The sequence below is a fragment of the Carcharodon carcharias genome, chromosome 10 (genome assembly GCF_017639515.1).
Source record: "Carcharodon carcharias isolate sCarCar2 chromosome 10, sCarCar2.pri, whole genome shotgun sequence".
Classification (NCBI taxonomy): domain Eukaryota; kingdom Metazoa; phylum Chordata; class Chondrichthyes; order Lamniformes; family Lamnidae; genus Carcharodon; species Carcharodon carcharias.
Window position 1 is genome coordinate 171,440,028 of NC_054476.1, and position 17,454 is coordinate 171,457,481.

Genomic DNA, 17,454 nt, shown 5'->3' on the forward strand with positions numbered 1-17,454 from the left:
TAACGTGGTTCCTTCACTGTCGCTGGGTCAAAATCCTGGAACGAACTCCCTAACAGCACTTAGTGTCCCTACACCACATGGACTACAGCAGTTCAAGATGGCAGCTCACCACCACGTTCTTGAGGGCAATAAACGCTGACCTAGCCAGTGATGCCCACATCCCATAAAAATGAATTTTAAAAAAGCTGCCTTTGTGCACCACCGTCTCCTGTGAAAGAGCGAGAAATGTTGCAGTGGATGTTATGCAATATGTTTGGGCAATGTGGCTGAATAGCTGCAACATGTGGGTGTAAGAGTTGCAACAGTTTTTGTGGTGAAGGATGTAAATGTCAAGTATGTGTCATTGTTGGCAGGTGAGTAATGGGGGTAAGGTGAATTGAGCTGAGGCTGGCTGGTGCATTCACTGACCCTGACAACTTAAGTGAGGTGTTCCCATTCTCAACATGTGTCTGTCTCCCTGCAAACACTGGACCCTCTTAGGGAAGCAGATGTAACAAAGATCACATGTGTTGGGAAAATTGTGGTTTGTTCTCTTGCAGTCTTTCCCCCTCCCTCCCTCCCATTGTCAGCCATTGATTGGGAACAGTGCTCTGCAACAATGATCTCAGCAACTACAATCCAAATTCCTTTTGAGGTGCAGGCTAGTTTTAAATACTGCTTAAAAAAAAATAAAAATACCTGGAAATACCCGCAGATCTGGGAGCATCTGCGGAGAGGAACACAGTTAACATTTCGAGTCCGTATCACTCTTCAACAGAACTCTGTTAGGCCCCCTGCTGTTGTGCATTGAATGAACAACATGGTTAGCATTGGCAGCAGAAATTATTACAATGAGCCGGCAGCATAAGATTGGTGTGCAGCCTCTATTACTGAAAGGCTGCAGGCTAATCCTGCATTATGCTCCCTGCCCCCATTTTTGGAGGCTGTCCAACTTGGCCTTTAGAAGGTCTTAACCAGATTTTATCTGCAGCTTAGGTTGGAACAATGTAATTTGCCACTCTTCAATATTTAAGAGAAAATCCGTAACCTTGGCGTAAAAAGGAGTAGGCCTGATTGCTCCTGTTTCTGATGCATCTTGCTGGCTTCTTTTCCTGTGCAGTTACTTCTGCATCATTGTTCTTACATTTTACCAGCAATCTCAGTTTGAAATGAAAATAAGTACACCATTTGTGCTCACAATCATCAAGTTCTTGAATGCATTATGTCATACTTGTTGTTCAACATAAAACAAATCCTGGTGTGTTTTATGGCTCCCACAATCCCCAACCAGACTCATAATTGTATTGTAGAGTAACCTTGTGGATGGGTTAAAACGGCTGTGTCTAATTACTCATCAGTTTTAGTAACAGTGACTTGTTTGGGTCTTGAAAAATGTGTAACTTGTAGTAATATGTGGTATCAGCTGCTGACCATGTATTCACACCATCGCTAAGACTCCATTTCCACCTCCATAATATCGTTCAATTCTGTTCCTGCTTCAATTTATCTCCTGCTGATTCCCTCATCCATGCCTTTGTTTACCCCCTAAACTTCACTATTCCAGCATACTCCTGGCCAATCTCCCAAACTCTACCCTTGTAAAGTTGAGGTGATCCAAAACTCTGCTTAGCCTATCCTAATTTGTACCAGTTCCTGTGTCCTCGTCGCTGCTGTATGCTCACTGGACTACATATGGGGCCCAGTTTCATCCTTGTTTTCAAATTGTTCCATGGACTTGGCTTTCCTATCTCTAACTACGCACAAATATCAACCTTCCTCTGGTTCTAGCCTTGTGAGCACTTCTGATTTTAACCCCTCCACCATTTGTGGCTATATCTTTAGCTGTCAAGGCTCTAAGCTCTAGCATTCTATTTGATGTGGCTCTCTTAAGCTACATGCATAACTAAGCCTTTGATCATTTGTCCTAATGTCTCCATATGCACCTGTCTAATTTTGTTTTATAATGCTCCTGTGAAACACCTTGGGATGTTTAATTATGTCTAAGTCCCTATATAAATGGTTGTTGTTGATGTTGTTTTCTGATCTTGTTTATAAGATAACATATCACACCATTTCCTTCCAGCTAACTCCAGTGTGAGAGAGCAAAATTCAAGGCTGATAATCCAGTGAAGTACCGAGGGAGCGGTGTACTGTCAGAGATGCCACCTTTCAGGTTAAACCACAGGCTCACCTCTCTGCTCAGGTGGTTGTAAAGGATCCTGTAGCACTGTATTGACAAAGGTTAGGGGAGTTATCCCCGGTGTTCTGACCAATATTTATCCCTCAATCAGCATCACAAAAAAAATTATCTGGTCCTTGTCACGTTGCTATTTTGAGAGAGTTTATGGTACGCAAATTGGCTACGGTGCTTCCTACATTATAGCTTACACTTCCAAAGTCCTTTGGCTGTAAAGTGATTCGAGAAGCCCAAAGTTTGTGAAAAGCACTTTTTAGTAGCAGGTCTGCTTTTCTTTCAAGCACATAGCAAAAAATTTAATGAATTTAATTTTGTCAGTTTTTCTCTCTATTATCTTGAGGATTTTAGCTTCTAGTTTGGCTATGGGTGCCAGTATCTTATCTAAGTCACCATTATTTATATGTGACCCTTGATGGTGGCTATCAAATGATTCATGAACTGCAGAATGTATCACAGCTAAGTCAGATCCAGTCCTTGCAAAGGTTGCTGGACAATGATCAAAAGTGAGAACCCATGTGAATAGGTCATCTACCCATTTAAAATGATCAGTTTTAAACTCTTTCTTTTTGGACAACCATCAAGTGTCATGGTATCTAGTCAAACATGGGCAAGAAAACCTCATGATTACCATCTACTGTTTTCCACCCTCAGCTGATGAATCAGTACTCATCTAAGTTGAACACCACTTCGAGGAAGCACTGAGGATTGCTAGGGCACAATGTCCTCTGGGTGGGGGACTTCAATGTCCATCACCAGGAATGACTCAGTAGCATCATTACTGACCAAGCAGACCAAGTCTGAAAGGACATGGCTGTGAGACTGGGTCTGCGGCAGGTTGGGAGGGAGCCAATGAGGGAAAAACATACTTGATCTCAGTCTCGTCAGTCCATCTGTTGCAGATGCATCTGTCCGTGACAGCATTGGCAGGAGTGACCATCACACAGCCCTTGTGGAAACAAAGTCCTGTCTTCACAGTGAGGATATCCTCCATCGTGTTGTGGCACTACCGCTGCTAAATGGGATAGATTTAGAATTGCTCTAGGAAATCAAGACTGGGCATCCAGCACAAAAGGACGATTGTTCTGGTTATTGGAAGTCAATCAAGGTCCTGGGACATTGTTGTGGGAGTTGGTCAGGTTTAGCAAATTGAAGCGGTCTGTGTCCATATGCAGCAAGATTTGTTCAGGCTTGGCATCGCACATGTCCGGCAATGACCATGTCCAACAAACGAGAATCTCACTTTGACATTCACCAGCAATACCAATGCTCCAAGGATCAAGTCAGAAGTGTTGGAACACATTCCACTTGCCTGGGTGAGTGAAGCTCCAACAACACTCAAGAAGCTTGACACCATCCACGGCCAAGCAGCGTACTTGATTGGCACCCCATCCACCACCTTCCAGCTTCACTCCCTCCACCATTGACACATAGTTGCAGCAGTGAGGAACATCTGCAGCACTGCAGCAACTCAGCAAGGCTCCTTCGAACACACCTTCCATTCCCGCAACTTCTACCACCTCGAAGGACAAAGACAGCAGATGCATGGGAACGCCAGCACCTGCAAGTTCCCCGCCAAGCCACATACCATCTTAACTTGGAAATGTATCACTTTTCCTTCCCTGTTGCTGGATCAAAATCCCTTCCTACCTGCACTGTGGTGTAAATACACCGTGTGAACTGCAGCGGTTCAAGAAGGTGGCTCATCGCCACTTTGTCTAGGGCAATTTGGAATGGGCAATAAGTGCTGGCCTAGCCAGCGCCCCACACCCTGTGAACGAATGACTTGCACACGTTTTTTTTCATGAATTGTTACAGGACAAGTTAAGAGCATGGCTAATAAAGCACACAGTTTTTAACAGCCTTTTTACAGCGGTGTCGCCGGCTGGACCAGCTTTTACTGCCCATCCCTATTTGCTCCTGAGAAAGTGGTGGTGAGCTGTCTTCTTGAGTTGCTGCCGTCCCTGTGGTTAAGGTACACCCACAGCGCTGTTAGGGAAGGAGTTCCAGGATTTTGACCCAGCGACAGTGAAGGAACGGTGATATATTTCCAAGTCAGGATGGTGAGTGACTTGGAGGGGAACTTCCAGGAGGTGGTGTTCCCATCTATCTGCTGCCCTTGTCCTTCTCGATGGCCGAGGTTGTGGGTTGCCTATATTAAAGGGGCACAGAGTACAAGAGCAAGGAGGCTATGTTGAACATGTATAAGACACTAATTCAGCCTCAGCTGGAACATTGCATCCAGTTCTGGTCACTGCATTTTAGGAAGAACGTAGAGGCTTTGGAGAGCATGCAGAAAAGTTTCACAAGACTGGGCCCAGGCATGAGAACCTTCAGTTGTGAAGATTAAGATTAGTTAGGACCCTTTTCCTTGGAGAAGAAAAGACTGAGAGGGGACCTGAGAAGTATTCAAATTCTTGAGGGGTCTGGACAGAGTAGGTCGGGAGAAACTGTTCAACTTGTGAAAGGATCGAGAACAAGAGAGCACAAATTTAAAGTAATTCGTAAAAGAAGCAAAAGTGACACGAAGAGAAACTTTATCACGCAGTGAATGGTAAAGGTCTGGAGTGTACTGCATAAGAGTGGTAGAGGTAGGTTTAATTCAAGCATTCAAAAGGGATTTGGACTGTTACCTGAAAAAAAAATGTGTTATGCTTCTGTGTGCAGGGTCCTGGGGATAAGGCAGGAGAATGGCACTAAGTGAATTGCTCATTCGGAGAGCAGGTGTATATACGATGGGCTGAATGGCTTCCTTCTGCACTGTAACAGTTCTGTGATTCTGTAAAATTCTAGATAGACACAAAAAATACAATATGAAGTTACAAACTTAATTGCATAATAGTTCCTTTGGCTCTGATCCTGTTTGAAATATCCACAGGAGGACGTAATTTGCACAGCTCAGATTTTTTCTTTGATTTAATTAACACAGTACTGAATAGAAATTGAAGAGTTCTCCTAGAAGCATGTGCTGGAAGCTGGGTGAACATATTACTTCCTGGCATTTGCTTTTTGCATTTATACAGTGCTCAATATATACTGATTTTATATAAAAGTAGTTGTCAGTTCATTTCTACTCCTTTTTACTGATGTGTTTTGATATGAATTGTTAGAATAGCAAATAATCAACGTGTGTATCTGTATTTATTTGACCGATGGGGCTACTTCTAGTAGGTAGTTTCTTACTTCATGGTTCAGCTTATTATGTAAAAAAAAAATATACTATTTATTTATAAAATCAATTTTTTATGGATATCCACGTTGAAATTGGTAAGTAGTTTTGGAATAAACAGATAGGACGTGCCTATCTCCTCAACCCCCACCTATGTCACCTCCCGATGCCCACGCAAAAGATGTAACACCTGCCCCTTCACTTCCTCTCTCCTCACCGTCCAAGGGCCCAAACATTCCTTTCAAGTGAAGCAGCATTTCACTTGCATTTCCCCCAACTTAGTCTACTGTATTCGTTGCTCCCAATGCGGTCTCCTCTACATTGGAGAGACCAAACGTAAACTGGGTGACCACTTTGCAGAACACCTGCGGTCTGTCCGCAAGAATGACCCAAACCTCCCTGTCGCTTGCCATTTTAACACTCCACCCTGCTCTCTTGCCCACATGTCAGTCCTTGGCCTGCTGCATTGTTCCAGTGAAGCCCAATGCAAACTGGAGGAACAACACCTCATCTTCCGACTAGACACTTTACAGCCTTCCGGACTGAATTTTGAATTCAACAATTTTAGGTCTTGAGCTCCCTCCTCCATCCCCACCCACTTTCTGTTTCTTCCCCCTTCCTTTTGTTTTTTTCCAAGAATTTATATAGATTTTTCTTTTCCCACCTATTTCCATTATTTTAAAATCTTTTATGCCCCCCCCCCACCCCCACTAGAGCTATACCTTAAGTGCCCTACCATCCATTCTTAATTAGCACATTCGTTTAGATAATATCACCAACTTCAACACCTCTGTGTTCTTTTGTTCTTTTGTCTGTGATATCTTTTGATGATCTGCTCCTATCACTGCTTGCTTGTCCCTACATCAACACCCCCACTCCACTTCTCTCCACCCCCCCCCCCCCCCCCCCCCCCCCCCATCTTAAACCAGCTTATATTTCACCCCTCTCCTTGTAAAGAAAAATCAGTTCTGTTGAAGGGTCATGAGGACTCGAAACGTCAACTCTTTTCTTCTCTGCTGATGCTGCCAGACCTGCTGAGTTTTTCCAGGTAATTCTGTTTTTGTTTTCTATCTCACATTTGTTCACTCCTTAAATTCAGTTAATCAAATTATATAATTGTTGTACTGAGCTGCTTTATGAACTGTTGATGCGTTCCTTTGCTTCAGCAGTGCATGATGTATCATCAAGTTATAGACTTGATTGCATAATAGTTTTTCTGATGGTACTGTTTCCAGGGTGAGAGATCCACAACAGAATGTAATTCACACCACTCAAACAATGTCTTTCCTCCTTGCTTAACACACTATTGTATAGAATTAGAAGATAAAAACCAACAATAAAAGCTGTCTCTTATAAAATTGTATACTCCACTTAAGATTTTGATATGAGCATACATTTGAACATGCTAACTAGGACCAGGAGTAGGCCACTTGGCCTCTTAAATGTGCTTGCCTTTCGATAAGATCATGGCTGATCTGATCACCTCAATTCCACATTCCTTCTACCCCCTTGCTTATCAAGAATCTAGCTACCTCTGCCGTAAAGAAAGACTTTCAAGGATTCTGCCTCAAATCATCTATTGAGGAAGAGGATTCCAAAGTCCCATGACCCCCTGAGAGAGAATATGTCTCCTCACCTGTGTCCTAAATGGGCGACCCCTTATTTTGAAACAGTTGAGGCCCAAGCATTGATCCCTGGCGGCACACCACTCGTCACTTCTTGCCAATCAGAAAATGAGCCATTTACACCTACTCTTTCCTGTTAGCTAGCCAATTTTCTATCTATGCCAATATGTCACCCTCTACACCATGAGCTTTTATTTTCCACAACAACCTTTGATGTGGCACCTTATCAACTTTGAAAATCTAGGTACAGTATATCCATCAGTCCCTCTTTTATCCACAGCACTTGTTACTACTTCTAAGAACTGATTCTTCTGCAGTTTGCATTTGGGTGTGGAGCTTTGTGATCCAAGTTGTATTTAGTTATCTTTTACAGCCTTGACTTTTATTTACATTTGAGTATTTCTATTTTGCAGTTTCCATACTTGAAGTGCCACTTTTGGATTATAATCCATCTCAAAATGACGGGATGAAAATTATCTTTGTCTTCTCACTGTTGAGAGTCTGGAGCAAGAGCAGTTGGATATCTTTTTGGCATAAATCATGCCTATTTCACTAATCTTGTGATCTCACTGAAAAGTTACAGGACAACTGGTGAAAAATGAGAGAAAGTAGCCTGTTGCAATGGGAAGCAACATTGAGGAAATAATAGTTTATATATAAATGTGCTGCACCAGACTTGTCGCTGGTTATCCACATTAGACAGTGATCCATTCCTAGCATTAACTTTCAGATGTAACAAAACTTTGTACAACTGCTTATAAACAATAAGAAAAATACCAAAAGCAGTGGCAAGCCTGGGTAAAACTGGGGAAATGGACCAATATGGTTTCTTGAAAGTAACCAAAATATGTTTTGGATGCTCAGCATGGATGCCTTAATTTTTGTGATCTGACTAAAATCCCCATTGGCTTTTACAGCTTTATCAACAAGGACGTCTATGCCAGCTGGGTGGTGAATTCTGTGAACTTGAGGTGTTTGCCAAGGTACTTAGAGCATCAGACAAAAGGTAGGCATACTTGATTCTGTGTGCATGTAAATATTTTATTATAATTTGTATTTGTCACATGAACATACAAACATACGAATTAGGAGCAGGAGTATGCCATTTGACCCCTTGAGACTGCTCTACCATTCAATAAGATCATGACTGATCTGATTGTAACCTCAACGCCACATTCCCACCTACCTCCAAAAACCCTTCACCACTTGCTTATCAAGAATCTCTCCACACCTGCCTTAAAAATATTCAAACATATTGTTCCCACCGCCTTTTGAGGAAGAGAGTTCCAAAGATCCTCAACCCCCTAGAACCATAGAAAAGTAACAGCACAGAAGGAGGCCATTCGGCCCATCTTGTCCATGCCAGCCCGAGGACACCCAGGTGCGCATTCCTGAGAGAAAAAAATCTCCTCATCTCTGTCCTAGGTGGGTGACCCCTTACTTTTAAACAGTGGCCCCTAGTGCTAGGTTCTCCTTCAAGAGGAAGCATCCTCTCCACATCGACCCTGTCAACACCTCTCAGGATCTTGGATGTTTTAACAATGTCTCCTTTTACTCTTCTAAACTCCAACAGATACAAGCCTAACCTGTCCAACCTTATGAGGATAAGGCAACCTGCCCAATCCAGGCATTAGTTGAGTAAACTCTCTCTCAATTGCTATCAGTATATTTACATCCTTCCTTAAATAAGTAGACTAGTAACTATACACAGTACCCCAGATGTGGTCTCCTCAATGCCCTGTACAACTGAAGCATAACCTCCCTACTTTTGTATTCAATTCGCCCCTCAATAAACAATAACATCCTATTAGCTTTACTAATTATTTGCTGTACCTGCATACTTGGTTTATGCAATTCATGCACCCAGACACCCAGATCCCTCTGTATCTCAGAGCTCTTGTTTAGACAATATATTTCTTTTTTATTCTCCCTTCCAAAATCTTTAGTTTCACACTTGCCCACATTATACCCATTTGATAAGTCTTTGCCCACTCACTTAACCTATCTATGTCCCTTTGTCACCTCCTTGTGTCCTCGTCACATTTTACTATCCTGCCTATCTTTGTGTCATCAACAAATTTAGCAACCATATCTTCGGTCCCTTTATCCAAGTCATGTATATAAATTGTAAAAGAATTGAGACCCCTTTTAATTAGTAAAGCTAATAGGATGTTATTGTTTGTTGAGAGTGCAATTGAATATAAAAGTAGGGAGGTCATGCTTCAGTTGTACAGGGCATTGGGGAGACCACATCTAGGGTACTGTGTATAGTACTGGTTTCCTTATTTAAAGAAGAATGTAAATATGTTGAAAGCAGTTGAGAGAGTTTACTAAACTAATGCCTGGATTGGAGGCCTCCTTATTGATCCCTGTAGTACATCACTCGTTATATCTTGCCACCCAAAAAATGACCCATTTATGTCTACTGTTTCCTGTTAGCTAGCCAACCTTCTAACCATGCCAATATGTTTCCCCCTACACCATGAGCTTTTTTTTTCCAATAACCTTTGATGTGGCACCTTACCAAATGCCTTCTGGAAATCTAAATACTGTACTTCCACTGGTTCCCCTTTATCCACAGCATATGTTACTTATTCAAAGAACTCCAGTAAATTGGTTAAACATGATTTCCCTTTTACAAAACCATGTTGACTCTGCCTGCTTAACCTAAAGTGACCTATTAACCTTGTAACAATAGCTTTTCACATTTTCCTATGGCAGATGTTACACTAACTGGCACGTGGTTTCCTGCTTTCTGTCTCCCTCCTTTCTTGAATAAAGGAGTTACATTTACCACTTTCAATCTAATGGAACCTTCCCTGAATCCAAGAATTTTGGAAATTTAAAACCAATGCCTCAACTATCTGACTAGCTACATCTTTTAAGACCCTAGGATGCAATCCATCAGGACCCGAGGACTTGTCAGCCCACAACTCCAACAATTTTCTCAGTACCACTTCCCTGGTGATTGTAATTTTCCCAAGTTCCTCTATCCCTTCCATTTCCTGATTTACAGGTGTTTCTCAGATGTTACTTGTATCCTGTATAGTGAAACTTATGCAAAATATCTGTTCAATTTATCTGCCATTGAATAATGTTCAGTTCATCAATCCCCCTCATTATATACTGTCCACGACGACAACTACTACAACAACATTTCTTTTTGCGCCCCCCCCCCCCCCGCGCCAATTAAATAGCTTCCTGTACTGTGGCACTATGGTAAGTTAGCTCATCTACCTTGCAGGCCCCATGCTCACCAAACAAGCTGCGAGAACCTCAAACCTATTGGACAATTACAAAGGCTGAGGATCCTGCGCTCCTGCCCTCTGAGTTCTTCCTACTTCCTGGTACAATGCATCCAGGTAACTTTCCCTTTCTCTGATGTGTCACGATGTCTACAGCTCAGCCTCCAACTCAGTGACTCTGAGCTGAAGCTCCTCGAGCCTCAAACATTTACTGCAGATGTGTTTGCTCTGGATCAAACTGGCATTCTGGAGCTCCCACATGCTACAGCCTTGGCACATCACCTGTCCTGCCACCCTTATTGTGTTTTAACTAATTTCTTAATTATATTATTCACATTTTAAAAAAATATATATTTTATTAACTTTAAATAGTATACAAACTGGTGGTAAACTTTGACTGAAATAGACCTTAACCATTTACCAGATATTCATGAAACAGCTATCTCCTTTTCCTGTAGTAGAGTAAGAACCAATTCCTACAGGGTGAAAAATGATAGAAAAAGCGAAAGGAAAGGAACATCTCCTAACCAAACACCCAGGTATGCACTCAGGTTCAAAGCTGCACGAAAGAACCTTAAACTTATCGTAAACTGAACTGGAGCTAGAGAAACCAGATTCGACCGGTTAGCTAATTAACTACTCAGCTCTCTCAGCAGTGTGTGTTTACCCTGCTCAAGGCCAGAAGAAAGAACCTTAATTTACTTACACAATACTTTCCAGTTACTGCTAATTACAGATTAGACTAGATTTTTCAAGAACAAGAATTAACACTTTAAACTCCCCCATTGGGTCATTAACCAGTGAACAGGTTAGATGTGTTGAGTTTCAATCTGGAGGCAACAACTGAGTAATAGGATTCCAAGCCTGAAAATTAATGAGCTGGAATTTCCCCCAGTGTTCATTTCTATCCCACTTTCTCTCATAAACTCCATATACTTAGAATGTGTGTCAAAACATTTTGAACTTGGCCATAGTCAAGTCTTTTTGTAAATTGGTGTATCAGGCTGTATCTTTTAGGAGCAGGTTAAGCCAGTGCTGTAAGTATTAGTGGTACTTTTGACCGAATTTATTTTAGATCTGCTTTAACTACATTTTCCTGGTGGGAAATGTGAAGACCAATTCTATTAGTAAGATGGCTTTCACCTCAGATTGACAATACTTATAACTCTGCATGGACTAAGTCCCCTCTATAATGTTTAGCCTATTTTAGCAGTTGCATTTTTCTATACTTGAGTGTTATAAAAATCATTAAAATATTATGACTCCAGTCTCTTCCCATATCACATTAATGGCTAAGTACAAATGAAAAGCTCTTATGCCTTACCAAACCTTGCCAATTCTTTGCTCTTACCACTTTTTCTCTCTCCTCTTGGAGAGTTATTCTCTTCCCTATTACATGAGTCCTTATCACACCTGGTTCTTGGGTAGTCCTTTTGTTTAACTCAAGAGTAGCATCACTTCGGCATGATATTGGTAGAAGATCCTGGTAACTTTTTGTTGGATCAGAAATTCCTTTCATGAGATTTTCAGTTCCTAAATGCAGCACAGTAAAACTGTCTGGCAATGACATAGAACCTTTAATGTAAAAAACTGTCCCAAAGTGTTCCCATAGAAGCATAAACACAAAATGGACACTGAGCTAAAAGACGTGATAGTAGGATGAATGACCAACAGCTTGCTCATGAGGTTGGTTTTGAGGAGATAATTCCACACAGTATGACCAAGGCCGTTGAAGGTCTGGCCACTGATAATAGGGTGAAGGGAGGCCAGGATGCATGAGACCAAGGAAGAGTCGGGGTGGGTGCTGAAGGCGTGAATAAGGTAACAGAGATGGGGATGGTCAAAGTCATGAATGGATTTAAACATAAGAATGAGTGCGCTTAATTTGATACATTGGAGACCCTATGAGATCCAGTGTAGCTTTGCAAGGCCAAGATTGATTGGGGAGGTAGCTTTGATGCAAGATAGCATACAGCCAGTGGAGTTTTGGATAGCCAAAGCTTATGGAGTTTGGAGTTGACAAACGCAAGATGAATATTTCGGTAGCAGATGTCTTGAAGTAGAGATGGAGGCCGACAATTTAACAGAAGTGGAAGCAGGCAGTCGTCATGATGGGGAGCATAAAGGGTCATAAGCTCACCTCAAGTACAAGTGAAATACTGAATTGGAGCATGTGGTAATGCCTGATCTCAGAGCAATGCAAGTGTCTGGGAGGAGCTGGATCTGGGCTTGGCATTCAGGATTGCATCAGGGAATGGAGTAGCAGTGGCACCCATACCTCCTCTTAAGTGCTTCTGACCCCTTTCCACCTTATCACTCTTCCCCCCCACCCCCACCTCATCACTCTCCCTTTCCAGATCTATCCATCTTGGTGTTCCTAGCACTTTTTGCATGTTTCCACATAAATTACACATTTAAAAAGTTAATAAAGCATTAATTTTATTTTGTAACCAAATATAAACACCAGGCACACTTCCCCCATCCTCAGAATGAGCTTGAGGTAATTTGTGATTGCTTGCAATGGCTCAGTAAGCAAATGCATTTCCTGGTTTAATATTGAACTATGAAAACCAGGAAGGTCTAAAATGTAATCTCTGGTCAATGCTGATTTAGTTGATCTTAATGAGGGTGCTGCAGTTGGCCTGTTCCTCCAGGTTGCATGGGAGATGGTAATCAACCAGAATTTCTTTTCCACTCCTTGACTTTTTGCTGGATTTTTTTTTGTGGTTATGTTGCATGAAGAAAGATTTGGGTTCAATTGTGGAAAGTCCCTATATGGCTATGTCACATAGCTTGTTGACACTTGCTATGTACTTTATCATGCATGAATGGCTACCTAGGTAAGCTGCTGCCAATGATGCCAAATTCAGAGCTACTGCGTTTTGGATGGGAGAGCTGAAAGTGCAGTAGGAACATATTTCACATGATTCCTCAAACTTTGTATCTACCTGAAGGAGGAGAACCCTATGATTGCTTTCCATTATTTTGTCTTTTAAGCTGTGTCAGTTTATCCATTATCCCATTGTGGATTTAAATGGCTCATAAAAATGTATTAAATGGGAGCACGAGTAGCCTTCCCTTCGAGCCTGCTCCACCATTCATTAACATTATGGCTTCATATCGTGTCCACGGACAGTCTATACATGGCCCAGCCAGAACTGGACACATTTTTGTGCCTTGTTGTTGAATTCGGCAAGATCTGCAACAGTGCAGGGTTCCTCTAGTGATAGGCATTGCAGGAGATGTTGCATAGTCTGTGGCTCAGTTTCACATTCACAAGTTGTTGGGCAGGTTGTATATCCCCATTTGCTTAGTGACACCTTTGAACGACCTACACCAGTCCTAAGTCTGTTAAGGCACTTCCAGGTTGCCCAGTTGCAATTAGCTCCTGGGGGAAGGCTTTCATCAGGTAGAATTTCTATCGCTGGGGGTTGTTCGAGACTGGCGAGTCAGTCTTTCCACAAGGCGATGTGGGCTTCAGATGGGGTTGATTGTAATGGAACAACACTGTTCATGAAGCTCTTCCTTGACTTTAGACGGCTGGATGTAGGTGTATGACCGTGTAGAGGGTGCCTCTCATCTGATGTTTGACTGAGTCGCTCTTTCTTGCTGACTACAGTTCTTCTTATATCAGGGAGGTATTGATACTGAATGCCAAGCCCAGATCCAGCTCCTCCCAGACAATTGCATTGCTCTGGGATCAGGCATTACCACATGCTCCAATTCAGTATTCCACTTGTACTTGAGGTGAGCTTATGACCTTTTATGCTCTCCATCATGAAGACTGCCTGCTTCTACTTCTGTTAAATTGTCTGCCTCCATCCCTACTTCAAGACATCTGCTGCTGAAATACTCATCTTGCATTTGTCAACTCCAAACTCCATAAGCTTTGGCTATCCAAAACTCCACTGGCTGTATTCTATCACAGCCAATAGTATATATAATATTATGGCTGAAATCTGCTTTCCTCCTATATCCTCATCCTTTTTATTCCCTTAGGGCAGAATTTTACATTGTCCTGGAGTCTTTCTCCCTTCCCATCCTCGTGGTTGCCCCATGGCTAAGTGTACTGATGGGCCCATAAAGCTGGGCTTCCCACTTGATGAGGGCCTCTACCTGACATAGGAAAAATTGTAGTTGGAGCAAGAAGATGCCCTTAAGTTACCATTAAGGGCCTCAGTAAGCTCATAGGTGGGTGGGCTGCCTGTGGCCTTCCCTGCTTCAGATAAAATTGCAGTGGGGTGGGTGGAAGGACCGGGAACATGCCAATGGCATTATGCCCAATTTCATTCCCCCCCCCCCCCCAACACTGGCCTCCCTGCTGCCTACCAACCCAGCCTGGGAGAGCGTAACATTCTGCTTGGTGTCCTAAATACTGTCAATCTCAGTCTTTAATATACATTGACTGAGTAACCCATGTTCTTGGCATAGAGAATTCCAAAGATTTTTAATCCTCTAATTGAAGAAATTTCTTCTCCTCCTTTCAGTCTTAAATGGCCAACCCCTTTTAGCCTGAGACTATGACCCCTTGTTCCTGATTCTCCAGTCAGGAGAAACAGCCTCTCAACATAGGTCCTTTCTTTCAGTCTCTCCTCATGACTTCCTGTGACTTTGCTTTGGTCAAGCATTCACCTTGTTTTGTTTTAAGTCCTTAGGCCAGTTTGTGCTTGATTTTTCATTTCATTTGATTCTTGTACACGGAGCTCATGCAGATCTAGAAAAGTTTTCTAACTGAAATTGGTCAATAACTGCACTTGGCTCACTTATCTAAGGGGGCTTTCACTTTAGGTGTAAAGTCTTCAATGTTGTTGGTCTTGTATATGCTTATGGTAAAGAATACATCTGTCCTTTGAAAAAAGGAATGTTTTAAAGAACTTATTCATAGGAGGCATTGTAAATAATTAGTCAAGTAAATCCTTTATCTGACAAAAAATATAGATCAAATTTGCCCCATTCATATGTTGTTTGACATTGTCAAAACAAAAAAAATGTACTACAGCCGAAACTTTCCCTGCTTCACTAAGTTTCTCAAGATTCAATGACGTGAAGGAAATAATATATAAAGGGGAAGGAACTGGTGAACAAACAACCCAAATTGCTGTTTGATGTGAAATATAGCAACGCTGATACGGACTGTTAAGAGGGTTGACCGTTCCCTAAGTATACAGTGCATCATTTTTACAAATTGAACATGTGTGTGATTAGAACCATGGATGAGGGAAGCATTCTGCAAGTGCACTCAACATTCAAACTGAGTTTAACCAAATTAGTTACTTGGATATAATGCATTATCTGTGTTATGTGCTGGGGGAGGGGAAGGAATTTACTAATATTATGGTCATCCCTCAGTACAACTAGACAATGGAAAACTGAAGCATTTGAAATTTCTAGTAGAGAAGTTGGTGTGTTGCATCAGTTTTTTGGCAATTTTCTTGATTTCAGCTGTTCAGAAAAAGTAAAACACAGGCCTTGATGTAATTATCTACTTTTGAATGTGAATTATTGAAAAAGAATGTAACATTAGAAGCTTTGTAGATAGGCATATTTATTTGTATCAACTTAGAAGTCCTATTTTGAGCAGAAGCTAAACTCGGTCTTGCAAGTGAAGGGAGCTACTTTTGCTTGTTTGTCAGCTCCCCTAAATTTCCAAGCTCTGAAAATAACAAGTATCTAGTATCGATCATTACATTTTTATTATTATTCATTTAGGATGTGGGCATTGCTGGCTGGGCCAGCATTTATTGCCCATCCCTAATTACCCTTGAGAAGGTGGTGTGAGCTGCCTTCTTGAACCACCTTCTTGCACCACTGAAGTCCCTGTGGGGCGCAGATACACCCACAGTGCTTTAGAGAGGGAATTCCAGGATTTTGATCCAGCGACAGTGAAGGAACGGTGATATATTTTCAAGTCAGGATGCTGAGTGGCTTGGAGGGGAACTTATTGGTGGTGGTGTTCCCATGTCTCTGCTGCCTTTGTCCTGTTAGATGATAGTGCTTGTGGGTTTGGAAGGTGCTGCCTAAGGAGTCCTGGTGAGTTTCTGCAGTGCATCTTGTAGGTGATACACATTGCTGCCACGGTCCATGGTGCAGGGAGTGAATGTTTGTGAAATGGGTGCTAATCAAGTGGGCTGCTTTGTCCTGGATGGTGTCAAGAACGTTGTTGGAGCTGCACTCATCTAGGCAAGTGGAGAGTATTCCATCACACTCCTGACTTGTGCCTTGTAGATGGTGGGCAGGCTTTGGGGAGTAGGGAGGTGAGTTACTTGCTGCAGGATTCCCAGCCTCTGGCCTCTTATAACCACAGTATTTGTATGGCTCATGCAGCTTAGTTTCTGGTCAATGGTAAGCCCCCAGGATGTTGTTAGTGGGGGATTTGGCGATTGTAATGCCATTGAACGTCAATGGGCGATAGCTAGATTCTCTCTTGTTGGAGATGCTCATTGCCTGGCATTGTGTGGCACAAATGTTACTTGTCACCCCAAGCCTGGATGTTATCCAGGTTTTGCTGCATTTGGACATGGGTTGCTTCAGTATCTGAGGAGTCATGAATGGTGCTGAAGATTGTGCAATCATCAGTGAACATCCCCACTTCTGACCTTATGATGGAAGGAAGGTCTATATAAAAAAAAAAACTCTCTGTAGTCCCAGAGGGCCGTAGGCTGCTCTCTCATTTGAGAGAGATGACTAGTGGTGAGTTTAACCTGAAGGCCACCACACCTCGGGCAAGTTTGAGAAGGTGGGGCCTTCATGGATGACCTCAGCCATTACAGGAATTGAACCTGTGCGGTTGGCGTCAATCTGCATCACAAACTAGCCGTCCACCCAACTGAGCTAACGCTGAAGATGGTTGGGCCTAGGACACTATCCTAAAGAACTCCTGCAGTGATGTTTTGGAACTGAGTTGATTGACCTCCAACAACAACAGCAATCTTCCTTAGTGCTCAGTATGACTCCAACCAGTGGAGAGTTTTCCCCCTGATCCCCATTGACTCCAGTTTTGCCAGGGCTCCTTGATGCCACACTTGGTCAAATGCGGCCTTGATGTCAAGGGCAATAACTCTCGCCTTACCTCGGGAGTTCAGCTCTTTTGTCCTTGTTTGAACCCAGGCTGTAATGAGGTCAGATGCAGAGTGACCCTGGAAGAACCCAAACTGAGTGTCAGTGAGCAGGTTATTGCTAAGTAAGTGCTGCTTGATAGCACTATTGATAACCCCTTCCATCACTTTACTGATGATGGAGGGT

General features: G+C 42.4%; 1 protein-coding gene across 2 annotated transcripts in view; it reads left to right on the forward strand.

The window, feature by feature from the left end:
• appbp2 (amyloid beta precursor protein (cytoplasmic tail) binding protein 2) overlaps positions 1-17,454 on the forward strand; it is a 108,663-nt gene that overhangs the window by 31,857 nt on the left and 59,352 nt on the right. The window contains exons 2-3 of one of the 2 annotated variants that reach the window (XM_041197969.1): positions 7,885-7,973; positions 10,671-10,751. In XM_041197969.1, coding sequence (XP_041053903.1) covers positions 7,885-7,973; positions 10,671-10,751 — 170 coding nt within the window. The remainder of the gene's footprint in view (positions 1-7,884; positions 7,974-10,670; positions 10,752-17,454) is intronic. The other variant, XM_041197970.1, reaches the window with a different exon arrangement.